Consider the following 13,147-nt stretch of genomic DNA (forward strand, 5'->3'; position numbering starts at 1 on the left):
AACCTGTTGTAGTCAGGTCGATTCCGACTCATGGTGACCTTATAGGACAGAGTACAGTCGCCCCCTAGGGTTTCCAAGGAGGGGCTGGTGGATTCAAATTGCCAACCTTTTGATTAGCAGAGGAGCTGTTAACCACTATGCTCCAAAGGGCGTGTTACAAAATATTTATTATAATAAGGGGACGCTGGGTGTGGTAAGGTGGCAACCTAATCACTGCAGGAAGACACCAGTAATCTGGTTTTCCTTCCCTGCCTCTTCTTGGTTCACACCTTCAGCCTTATCTTAAGAGCTTGTAATGTTACTGTGTGTATATCTTTCATAGCAAACTATCTTTCTGAATGAAGACAGAATAAAGGAATAAGAAGCAAGGAAACAAGCAACAAGTAGAAGCTTCCACCTGGCTTCTTAATGCCTGGCAGAATTCAGAGAGCCAGGGAAGGGCTCTGGGTCCCAAACCCCAAATTCCACTCCCAAAGTGGCCCAGATTGTCTGCGTCAATCAGTGATTTGTTCTCTCAGATGGGAATTTCCCCATCTGTGAAATGGGTACAGCAGATGAGTTGCTGTACAAGACCCTGCACCCTATTCTCAACGCCAGCCGCCTCCACCTCTCCCACTCAACAATTCACACCATCTGGGTTTCCCCCCCACCCCCGCCCAAACCACACCATAATCAGACAATCAGTGGCTGTCACCACTCAAAGGGACCTCAAAGACCTCCTGAAGGCCCAGGCATTTGAAGTAATGAAATCTCGAACAGGCATCCAGCTCTCACTATGTGTCAGTTGATAGGCTTGTATCAATTTCTTTCATCCTCACAAAATCCCATGAGAGGTATCATTAGCCCCATTTTATGGATGAGGAAACTGAGGCACACAGAGGTTAAGCAATTTGCCCAATATTACCCTGCAAATCAGTGTCAGAGCTTGGACTCCAACCCAGGTGGGCTAAGCTCTCAGAGGCTGTGAGCCTCCAGGGGCTAAATGCCTCATCTAGAGTTCTACAGGTGGTCAGAACTGCTACTCAGGCCTCTGTCCTGCCTACCAGGACCGCTGAGACCAGTGACAGTGAGGCTGTGAGAGCAGTTTATAAACTCAGCCTCCTGCGCCTATCTCCCAGAGCCCAAATCCAGCCTTAGTCATGCCTGCTCCAAGGGTGTGCTGCTAAATGACTCTTTGGAAACCATCTCCCTCCCTGCAGGCCTTGGGGAGGGGGGGCAGGGTGGGCGCAGATCTGTGGGCTTGAAGCCACAAAGAAATCATCTTCAGTGCCCACAATGGCCAGAGAATTCTCATCTCTTATTTCTCTACGTTTTCACCTCCTAGGAGAGGAGCAGGGTAAGAGGAGGGAGGGGCTGTGGGAAGGAAGGACAGAGCTCCTGGTGCCGTCGTGGGCTCCCGGGAGCTGACCTCCCCTTCAGCCAGCCTCACAAGAGGCAGCAGCTATAGTGCCCCCTGTCCCCCGCCCGGCCTGGCAGACCTGGGGTGGCTCGGTCCAGCCACCGCCCTGCAGTCAAACCGCCAGCCGTGCCAACCACAGACCAGCAAGTGACTCTCCTCTCGGGGCCGGGGTTTGGGATTAAATTGCAAAGGGTTTGAGAGATTGGGGATGACAAAAGGGGCTTGGAGACTAATTAGGAGCAGCAATGAAAGCTTAATTCATAAAAGCAAACATTTTCCATCCATCAACCTGCAACCAGTTAAGGGCACCGTTTGAAAGAAATCTGTGCGTGGGGAAGGGAGCCAACAGGGACAGGAAATGTTTGAAAGAATGTAAACTATTTCAGTTTCATAAAAAGTAACAAGTAAACAGTTATTACATGCAAATAATGCCCTGGTTTTAATTAATGCTGAAAAGTCAAAATATGTTTGACATTTGTATGTATACACTGAATGGTTAGAGAGGAAAAAATGGTGCCCAGATGCCCGTTTCCGAACGGGGCTGGCGGCTCAAAGGGAACTCAGACCCTGAGAAGGCCTTGTTTATTGGTGATGAAAAGTACAATTCTGCTTCAGCCTGTGTTGAGCAAGGGACCGACTCACTTTCTTAACAAAGCTGGAGGGGCAGGCCTGAGGCTGGGGAAGGGCACTCCTGGCCTGAGCCACCTCTGAGGAAGACTGATCTTAAAGGGCCAGCAAACCCTCCATTTTCCGTTTCGCGGGGGCAGCGTTTCTGGAACTTCTCTGTCCAGAAGTGAAGTGATGGAGTTCAGGGTCTCAGCAGCCTCCCACCCAACAGCCCCTGGCAGCAGCTATAGTGCTGTCCTGTTCTACCTTCCCTCATAAGGCCAAGGAAGATCAGACAGGCAGGGTGGCACACCAGTCTTGACTCTGGGGCAGGAGATGTTAGTCATTCGGCTGTGCTTTCCAACATTTACCATCCTGCACTGTGCTCCTTTCTCTTCTAAACTATGTTGGGGATCAAAGGGCTGGGGAAACTGTGGCTTTGGGAGACCAAAGCTGGGGAGAGGTGACCTAGAGGCATGGGGGAGATTTCTGACCCAGTGGGGAGAGCTGCTGGGGCACCTGGGCCCCAAAGGCCAAGGACTCGTCCTCTAAGCCTGCTTGCTGAAAAACCTCCAAGTCCCCCTTTCTCAGCTTGTTCACCCACAATCTCTTTTTGTGCAACCTTTTGTGCATCTTCTGCGTGACCATGGGTGCTTAACCGGGAAGCATGGAGCACGGAAGGCTACAGGGGTTAGTACTTGCTAGAAAGCGGATGAAAACTGTCTTTTTTTGGGCAAGAGAACCCTAACTTTCTTCACATCCTCAAAGCATTCTGAAACACCATACAGGGTTCCAGCCGGCTGTTTTAGACAGGGCTGGGCCTGGAGACCTGTTTCTGGCACTCCCCTTGGGATCCTGAGTCCTCTCTCTCTCGGCTTTCCTCCCCCCACCTCTGCCACAGTCCGCGCGTCAGGGCTGCTGCGGTCTCCCTCCCGCTCACCTCGCCCGCTGCGGCCCACAAATCGAAGGTCATTGAACCTGGCCACCTGGTTCTTCATGACGGCCGAGGCGTTGCGCAGTTCCGCCGAGTAGTTCTCATCATTGCCTGCCATCACGGTCACCACCGTCCCATCTGGCACGTCCCCCAGAGCCACCACCTGAGGGCACGGGGGAGGGGGCAGCTTAGAAAGGCTGGGGAAGGCAAGGGAAAGGAGGGGAGGGGCTAGGCCAGCAGCTCCCCTAGGTCCCTGGCGCACTGCGGATTTCTTAAACGGTGGGTGGGGAAGAAGCTTAAAAACAAAGACTATTCCCAAAGATAACCAAAACAAGGGGAGGAAATCTCCACCTTCCATACCAAAGTCCTGGATCAACTAGTTAAGCCGTGTCCCCAGAAATCACCTTTTCAATTATACTAAACCTACGCTGGCGCAGTGAACTGGCTCAGTCGCTGTGACGTGGGCTGCCTTCTTCCCTTCGGCTTGAGCAAAAGCGCTATCAGCATGCAACCGAGTCTCTAAGTAAAAATAATGTCAAACAACAATAATAATAGAACTGCTCCAGCACCCCATGAATGCAAGAGTTGTTTGGGGTGTGGCATTTGGCCCAGTTTATCAGCCTCTTTGGAGCTTGAATCCGTTATGCAGGGAAGACGTTAAAGCAAGCTGGTGCTCCGTTAGGAGTGGTCCAGAAAACCTCCTTACGGTGGGGGGTGGAGGGGGGCTTTTGATAGCAGAAGGATGCACCTGCTGGGAATTGCCGGGTGGAGGTAGAGATGGCCTTCTGATACCCGCTCCCCCCCGCCCCCCCAGCATGGAGAGGCAGCCGCCTTTGGAAAAGGAATCAGACTCTGAAGCCGGAGTCACAGTCATTTAAACGTGGCTGCCGCGTGCAGGGACTGGGGATCCAGATGGTAAAAATTTCAAGGAGAAAATGTTTGGGGTCTGATTAAAAAGGCCAGATTTCCTGTCAACATCCTGTCTTCTTTTAATTTCAAAGATTCCTTTTAAGCTCCAAGTGACAGTAAAACCTCCGATCTGACGATTAAAGTCACACGGGCCTCCTCCCCCACCCTTCCTCCTCCTCCCCTGGAGATTTCCCCCACTGGTATTTTAAGATGTCACCAGGGAGACCTCAAAGAGCCACTCATCCCTTTTTCCAATTCGGAGTCGTCTTAATGGGAGCGAGGACGGCCTCAGCTGCCAGCGGCCGCTGTTTCCAGCCACCTCGGGCACCACCACCCCGGCCGCCGTCCCTTCCTGCCCTGCCCTTTCTCAAGGCAGCTGTGAGAGGTTTAGGGGAAAACCAAGGCGTTTTCGTTTCATCTCGCTGCCCCCTTAAAAAAATGAAAACGAAACAGTCGCCTACTCCTTGGCACTGAGAAAAGGATCCTCTGAAGGCTAGGGGCTTCAAGGGGGTGGGAGTGCCCCCAGCTCAGCTTGGCATTCGGGACGCAGAACACCCCGGCGCAGCCATTTAGAGTGAAGTGCTCCGGGTTCCCGGCCTAGGTCGCCTTTCAGACGCCAGAGGTTGAGGGGTACGGTATGAGCAGGAAGTGTTTCTGAAGTGGTGCAGGAGGGGTGCTACCAGCAGCGGAGGGTCGGCCCTGTCCTACCTCTGCACCCCACCTCGGGTCTCCTCGCCCCAGTCCCGGGGATCCTCTTCCCGGTTGCCCGCAGGGCTGTGCCCGAAAGGCCCGGGCTGGGAAAGTCAAGCCCCATCTGCCCGTTTCCGCATCAACGTCTCTCCACAAGGCTTTCCGAAGCCCAGGTGGAGGGAGACATGTCCCTTAAAAGTCATCTGTGCGGGGCGCATCCAGCATAGAACGCCCGAAGCCGCGGGGCCGAGCGCGCAGCGAGGCCTAATGCGCCTTGCGTCCGGGCTGCGGGGCGCCCGGGTCTCGCCGCGGGGTAGCAGGCACGTCCTCCCCGCTCCCCTTCCCTCTCGGGGCCCGGCTCCTGCAGCGGGGAGGCCGGGAACCCAGGGCCAGTGTCCTCCCGCCCCGGGCCCCGCACTCACCTTGAAGGCGACGGGCAGCGTCTTGTTGCAGCGCCAGTGCGAGGGCAGCACGGAGCAAAGGAAGTTGGGGCTGTCGGTGCGCACGAGCTCGCCCGCGTGGTCTGCCAGCACGTCCACCACCGAGCGCACCTCGGGCCGGGCGCGCCCGCCGGGGGCCACGGCCGCCGGAGCGCTCAGCGCGCCGCTGTTCTCACCCATCTTGCCGCCGCCGCCGCCGCCGCCGCCGCCGCAGGAGAAGGCCGTGGAGGGAGGTGTGAAGCGGCGGCTGGTGCTCGGGTCTACAGGAATACGCATAACAGCGGCCGTCAGGGCGCCGGGCGGGCGGCGGCGGCTCGGGCGCCTCCTCGGCCGCCGCGGCCGCTGGAAGCGGGAAAGCAGAAGCGGCGGCGGCGGAGCGGGGCCTCAGGGTGCAGGGGGCGGTGCCGGGGACGCCCCGCCGGGCCCGCCCGCAGCGAGGCCTCGCCGCCCCGACGGCCGCGCGCAGCCTGGCCCGCTACTCCCGCATCCCGGGCGTGCGGCCCCCGGCGGCCGCCCCTCGCGCGGTCCCGAGGCAGCGCCCGTGCGGGCTGCGCCCCCGCCTCCCGCCCCCACGGCCGCCCACGGCCGCCCCACCGACTGCGCGCCGGCGGCCCCACAACAAAACCTCGAGAATCAAGTGGAGGCGCCGCGGGAGCAGCGAGGGGTTAGTACCCCGGGGCCCGCGGGGGCGGGGCCGGCCCCGAGCGACGCGTCGCGCAGCCAATGGGAGCCCCCATCGCGGGTACCTTGGCGGCACTCGGGAGGGGAGGACCGGGACCGCCAAAAGCCGCCCAACGGGGTGGGCGGGGCCTCCGGCAGCCCCGCCCCGTGGAGAACGCCCGAGTCGGAGGCCCCAAGGCTGTGGCTGAGGGCCCCTGGAGAGTTCTGGGGAGCCCGCCGATGCTGAAAATTTGTTTAAAACGTCCGGGCCCCACAGAAGGCGCCGAGGTCGCGTCTCCCCTGACGCGGGGGCTGCACCCCCCCTTTCTTCTTCCCTCCTAGCTGGCCGCGGCCGCAGCTTCCCGAGCTCTAGGTGCCCGGGGCCTGTGACGCCTCCACCCTCAGCTGGGGGCCGCGAGGGCCCCAGGGCCGGTGACACCCAGCGGGGAGCCGCCTAAAAGAAGCTCCCCATCCCCCGTCCCGTAAATTATTTTGAACCAAGAGCCTGCGTTGCACAAGAGATTCCGCGCCGTCCGGGACCGGCCAGGGACAGCGCGCCAGCCCTTCTGCAGCTCCCAGCCCTGCGGGGTTTGGCTTGGGCCTCGGGGCCCCGGTGCCAACCTGGGGACAGAGGGAGGAGGAGTCTCCCACGGGCCCGCATCCGGCTCGGGGGAGACAAACCTCGCTCCTCTCTGCTCTCCCCTCAAAACAATTTTCAGGATTGCGCAGGCCTAGCTGAGTCGTTCTTCACTGTGGCAGCCTGTGGCGCTTTGGCACACAGGAAGGGGCCTGAAAAACGCGAGTGTTTGCCCCAGACTTTTTTCCTCCGCGAATGCAACTGCGGTCCTGGATGGTGGAGAAGGGCGTGGGGCCGTGCAGGGAAGAAAACGTCAGAGAACGAGGGACTGACTGCAAAGTTAAGGCCCCCGTTTCCAAAGAAGAGAATTTTCTTCATGTGGAAGGAACATGGCCCTCGTAGGTCTGAGCCCATGTCTTCCCGGACCCGCGGGATGCGAACAGCTTTGACAAGGCACTGCCTGCGCGCCAAGCCCTGGGTTTCCGCTCTCACTACCAGCTGCGGGGCCCAACTATTCCTAAGGCTTCGCTGCAAACCGCCTCCCCCTCTCCCGAGTCCTAGGCCAGGCCAGTGGGCCTAGGACCGGGCCACAAAAGGGAGGGGAACCGGAGGGATCAAAACCCCCATTCAGGATTACTGGCCTAGCTGCGCTCCCCAGACTCTCCGGAACGAATGCGCGCCCGATTTCCCGGCCGCTTTGGAGAATGGGCTGGATTTTCGTTGCCCCCAGCGCAGGACAGGTGCAAAACGACGAATTGCAAGCCTCGTGGGCAAAGAAGCAAAAGACCCCATGGCGGCTGTCAGAGCCCACCCGGGATCTGAGCCCTGTCTAGTGCACTCTATTTCGTTGTAGCCAAACGAAATCAAACCCCGCGTGCGCTCCTGCGGGGATGGCTCTGGCCCAACGGCGGCCACCGGCAAAGCTGGCCCCTTCCCCTCTCAGTGGTGTGGTGGTTAAGCGCTAGGGCTGCTAACCAAAAGACCTGCAGTTGGAATCCACCAGGCGCTCCTTGGAAACTGTATGGGGCAGTCCTACTCTGTCCTATAGGGTTGCTATGAGTCGGAATCCACTCGACGGCAATGGGTACGTTCCTCTCTCGGGACCTCACTTCAGCCTCTCAGACCATTTCAAAAGCGGGGACGGTGAGAGTTCCTTACTGTATCTTTTAAGAGCGTCAGTTCCTCGGATTCGAGAATCCTGGGCCAAAGGCAGTCCACGGACCTTTGGAAGCTCTGGCAAGAGCAGCGGAATGAGGAAAGCAAGGGATCCGGGCCTCAGTGTGCCCGACATTCGGGAGCTTCCCCAGGAAAGGCCCACCGCGTAGTGGTGGGGTAGGGCTGGGGACCAGCGAGGACCAGCACCGCTTGCTGCCCTCGAGCGGCTGTGGGGCCAGACCCGCTGCGTCTGTGGTTGAGAAATTCGATTCGTAGGGTGGTTTCAGTTTGCACCCTCGCCCTCAGTTGCCCCTCTGCCTGATTTAGTTGCCCCTCCCACCCGCCTCGGGTTCGCAAACGGGTTTCCAGGGAATAGGGCTCATGTGGGTCCCGGCAAGTGGCACAGGACCCGGCAAAGCTACGTCCCTCGGGAGGGCGCTCGCTGCCCGTGGGCGCGGGAGCCTGGAGATGGGGATGTCGGATGCTGGGGGCCCCAGCCGCAGGTCGCTGTGGCTGCCGGGGCAGGAGCAGTCCCGGGAGCCACCGCTAGTTGGAACCTGCGCCTTGCCGGAGGCCGAGCTGCCGGGACCCGTCCTGCGCACAGATGCGCGCCAGCTGCAGCACCCGCGTCCAGGCGCGGCAGGCTGCTTCCTATGAGCTACCCTTTCTGGACAGACAGCCTGCCAATTTTTCAAAATCTGTGCCGCTATGTCTGGACAAACGGACGGCTTTCTGTCAGACCGAAGGCCGCCTTCCCCACCTCCAAGGGACAGTGGCTTTCCCTTCCCATCTCCGACACACTGAGGGTCCCTCCTGCCTCTGACCAGCAGGACTGCTCCCCTGCACAGTCCTTTCCAGTCTCTTTGGGGAGAAGCAGGAAGGGAGCACGCACAAAAGAACAGGACAGCTAGTTCCCAGTTTCCACCGACGGCCAACCTGCTTCCTCCCCATGCATGACTGACATACTGTCATCTCTTTTTTGCTGTTTTGACCGACAAAGGGACAGTTAGCTGGTTGCTCCCCCACACCGTACCCGGGACATGTCTTTCCTCCTCCAGGACTGATGGACTAACAGCCTGCCTCTCTCATATGGCCCCCATCACAAATTGTCTGCAGCAGGGTGAGGACTTGGGAAGTCAGGATACTCTCCTCCCCTCCTTTGGCCTAGAGTCTGGTAAACTGGCACCCAGGCCCCAGCTTGAGGCCTGCAGAGCACTGGTTCTGGGGACCACTCCTGCTGCCCTGGCCCTTTGCCCCAGGAGGGGGTCCGTGGGATCCGAACGACCCTATGACAGGCACTCAGCTGGCCGCTTGTCTCCCCAGGGTGTCTAGGAGTGCACTGAGTGCACTCGGGGTGGCGAGGTGCCAGCACGTGTCTCCCGCCATCCAGAGAGCTTCCGAGGGCGGGTCTGATTCCTCCAGAGTCCTGCTGCCTGGGGAGCGTTGGGGATGCCCCAATGTGCCCAACCATGGAATGGACATGTATGCTCTGGAGAACCTTCTTAGAGGTCCATGGGCTGCCGAAAGAGAACCCCTCAGAGCCTCAGGCGCAGGATTAGACTGCCTGAATTTGTCTTCTTCCACCACCTATTGTGATCTTGGGGGGAATTGTTTAAAACCTCTGTAAAGTGGGGGTAATAATAACGGCCTTCTCATAGAATTGTTGTGTGGAAAGTGCTTAGCAGAGGTCTGACAGATAGGGGGTGCTTTATCCATGCAAGCTGTCACTGTTGTTATGAAAAAAATAAGATCTGTCATCCCTTGGGAAACCCTCATGGCGTAGAGGTTAAGAGCTGAGGCAAGCTACGGCTGCCGACCAAAAGGTTGGCAATTCCAATCCATCGGGCACTCCTTGGAAACTCTATAGGGTAGTTCTACTCTGTCTTATAGGGTTTTTTATTTTGTGAGTCAGAATCGACTCAGTGGCAATGGGTTTGGTTTTGGTTTTCTGGGGGTGGGGGGGGGAGGACATTGTATCCAAAACGCCATCAATTGGCTGGCAGGAAAGAAAACAAATGCTGCTAATTGAACTAGGACTTACCTGTATATAAAAAATTCATCTTAGAATCAGTGAAAAATGGTAATTTATCTAGGTTAGGAGATTTTTGTCTGCATGGTTGGGGCCCTCCCCCCAGAGAACTTAGCTCTGGGACCATCCCCCCCAGACAACCTCTGGAGAGCCCATGAATGTGGGAGGACAAGTGTGTCTTCACATGATTACAGAGATTGGTTTTAGTCTTAATTTTTGGGGGAAAGGGCTGCACTCTGAGGGGAGGGAGAGGAGCTGGGGAGAGCATGATGGTTAGGACGCGGCTACTGGCTCTGCCGTTGACCGGTTATGTGACTTTCACCGAGGTTCTGCAGTCCTCTGAGCCTTGGTAACAGCTGCAGTTGCTGAGGTTTTACCGTGCGCCAGGCGCTGTGCTTGGACTTTACATGCATCATTCGATTTTACATCAATCTTAGGTGACACATGTTATGCCCATTTAACCAAAGAAGAAAGTTGCCTAAGGTTTACCTGGCTAGAGAGGACCAGAGCAGGTTAAAAACTAGGTCTGATTTCAAATTTGGAGGGCAGAGGCACCACCTGACATCCACACCATCCCCTCCCCCGTTGATTAAGTGAGGTACCGACGGTATTTACATCAGCATCTGTATAGATATAGGTTGTTAGGTGCCATCAAGTCCTTTTCTTGACTCAATAGGCATATACATACATTGTGTGATATACATAGACATATACAAAGGAACCCTGGTGGCGCAGTACTTAAGCGCTCAGCTGCCAAGTGAATGGTCACCTGTTTGGCAGTTGGAACCCACCAGCCACTCTGCAAGAGAAAAATGTGGCAGTCTGCTTTTGTAAAGATTGCAGCCTTGGAAACCCTATAGGCAGTTCTGCTCTGTCCTAGAGGGTCGCTATGAATCAGAATCGACTTTATGGCAACTGGTGCTGGTGTGCTATTACGATGGTGGTGGGGCTTGTTGTTAGTGCTGTGGAGAGCTAGAAGCCATAGCACCCTGTTAGTAACAGCCACGGACTTGGAAAAAAGCAGACCAGTTCAAAACGGGGCTCTGGAGACAGGGGCTTGCCAGGGTCACTCAAGGAGCTCTGGTGGTGCAGTGATTAAGAGCTCGGCTGCTAACCAAAAGGTTGGCAGTTCAAATCCACCAGCCACTCCTTAGAAACCCGATGGGGCAGATCTATATAGGGTCGCTATGAGTCGGAATCGACTTAATGGCAATGGATTGTTTAGGGTCACTCAGGAGGGCCCACTGCACTCTCTCCCACAGAACCTATGCACCTTGATGCAGGATCAGCTGTAGTTCCCGATTTACAGGTGAGAACACTGAGGCCCCCGAACCGGAGAGACGTGGCCCTCGTCACCGAGGAAGAAGAGAGACCTGGCCTGAGTCAGGGGCTGATCTCCGCCCTCCCGAGCCCACTGCCCAAGCCCAGGGCTGGGGCGAGCACGTTGGAGCCGCGGGCACCGCCTCCGGCCGGATGCAACCCCAACGACTGCCGCCCGAGGGGAAATGCCGGAGTTGGCCCCGTCTCCCTGGGGCTTCAGTGTCCCTATCTGAAGGACGGGTGTGCACTTTCCGCCGTGTCTCCAGACGCTGGCCTGCTCTCTGCGGAACCCCAGTGGGTTTCGCTGTGACCTCTGGGCTGGAGCCCATGGCCCCCTCCTCCACACCCAGCCCCTTGCCACCTCCTCCAGTGGAGGAACCCGGTCAGAAGGAAAGGGGAGAGAGGGAGTGCACAAGCGCACGGGAGTCCCAGCAAGGGCCTGGCACAGAGGGGAGGAAGCAGGCCTTAACCCGAGCCAGGGAGAAGGATTCCGGTTTCCGCTTCCACCGCTGGCTTGGGTGTCTATTGCCCTCCCTGCCCATCACTTTTGCTTTGTGAATAGGAACTGACCAAGTTTATTAAATGCCCACTGTGTGCTGCGAGTTCTACCCCAATTATTGATAACCTCATGCCACCTCTTCAGTGTAGAGATTTTATTCTGTCCATTTTACAGAAGGGGAAACTGAGGCCATAACCAAAGCTAGATGGAGGTGAGATTAGGTATGTAAAGTGCTTTGCACAAAGTCTGAACATTTGAGTGCTATTATTATTGTTACCATTATCATTGTCCCGTGGCTGTGGCTCTGGTCAGGGTGAAGGTGGGGAGCCTAGGAAGGCAGAAACAGAGGAGTATCACAGTTAAGAGCAGTGGAGCCTGTCTGGGTCCAGCTCCCAGCTTTCCTGAAGACTCCTTGTGTGGCCTTGGTCACGCTGTCTACTCTCTCTGTGCCTCAGTTGTCTTATCTGTAAAATGGGACCAGTACTACCAACTACCTCATAAGGTGTTGGGGTCAAATTTAAAAGCCTGTGGCATGTAGTAAAAGCCAAATAAATGAACTGTGTCTAGGGCCACGTTGGGAATGCTCCTTCTGCCACAGATCACAGGGTTTTGGGGCCCAAGCTTTGCCTTGCATGTAGCTGGAATAGGGGCCAGGAGGCCTGGGTTCCAGAATCACCCCTGCCACTAATTTCATTTGCTGGTGGCCCTCTGCTACCTGAGCGTTTTCTTTGCCTGTAAAACCAGCAGAGGCTACTGGACTGTGTGATGACTCACAGCCTTCTCAGCTCCTACTCTTTCTAATCCACAAACGTGCCTGGCCACTCCCGGGTGGGTGAAAACAAAAACAAACAAACAAAAAACCATTGCCATCAAGTCAATTCCAACTCATAGTGACCCGAAGGACAGAGTGGAACTGCCCCATAGAGATTCCAAAGAGTGCCTGGTGGATTCAAACTGCCAACCTTTTGATTAGCACTTAACCACTACACCACCAGGGTTTCCCCGGTGGGTGAGGGCTTGGGATTTGCTCTGACCTGGTCACACTCCTCCCTCCTGATGCCAGGTTCTGGCAATTGGGGGGCGGGGTGTGGTCTTGGGTCACTTAGGGTCTATTGCCCTTCCCCAAACCCCCTCAGCATTTTGTATTAAATCTTCAGAAATTGGAAAGCCCTGTATCTGCTTGTTCTCTGCCCCTCACTGTTCCCAGCCACAGACACCCAGACAGTAGAACGGGTGTCCAGAATCACACAGCAAACTATTGTCAGGGCCTGGCTGGGTCCTCTTCTCTCAAATCCCTCCCTCAGAAGCACCCTTGAAGACTGACTTGGGCTTCCTGGGAGCAGGAGACCCAAGCCTAGCTCTCTTCCTAACAAAATAAGAATGACTCCAGAGGGAATGGCTGTGAAAGATTGAGGGAAGGGAGGTTAGATTCAGGCCTGAGTTTGAAACTTACTCTGCCATTTACTGTGGCCAAGTAAGTGGCTTCAAGTCTTTGAGACTCAGTATGATGCGGGGTGCAAATTAAGCTTAGGAAACACCATGGGGCAACTCTGTGAGCCGAAAATCAAAATCGACTTGATGGCACCTAACAACAACAACAGTTGTGTTAATTGTGAGGCTAACAGGACACTCAGCATATGTCTGAGGCACAGAAGGCGTTTGAATCAATAGCGGGCATCCTTGCCTTTTCCCACTGTTGCTTGTAAATTCTTTCCTTAGGAAAGAGTTTAGGGGAGCCCATAGGGTCTCTGGCCTCCTTTCTCGTCCATGTCTGGATTGTTCTGTTGGGTATGTGCCTCTAGAAGCTGCCAGATTCTTAAACCTTCTAGCTGTGGGCTGGCCAGAGCGGGACCTGGCCCAGCAGCCCTTACTTCCTGTCCCCTCCCACCCCACACACTCCACGGGGCTTTAACTGAGTACTCCCCTTGA

The 13,147-nt window shown here is 56.4% G+C and overlaps 1 protein-coding gene across 1 annotated transcript in view; it reads right to left on the bottom strand.

Moving 5' to 3' along the window:
* Positions 1 to 13,147, bottom strand: part of RUNX3 (RUNX family transcription factor 3) — a 72,519-nt gene that overhangs the window by 26,693 nt on the left and 32,679 nt on the right. Inside the window, exons 2-3 of the mRNA XM_064281486.1 lie at positions 4,961 to 5,238; positions 2,946 to 3,102 (exon numbers count right to left, since the gene is read on the bottom strand). Of these exons, the coding sequence (XP_064137556.1) occupies positions 2,946 to 3,102; positions 4,961 to 5,238 (435 nt within the window). The remainder of the gene's footprint in view (positions 1 to 2,945; positions 3,103 to 4,960; positions 5,239 to 13,147) is intronic.

This window comes from Loxodonta africana, chromosome 3, assembly GCF_030014295.1.
Source record: "Loxodonta africana isolate mLoxAfr1 chromosome 3, mLoxAfr1.hap2, whole genome shotgun sequence".
Classification (NCBI taxonomy): Eukaryota; Metazoa; Chordata; class Mammalia; order Proboscidea; family Elephantidae; genus Loxodonta; species Loxodonta africana.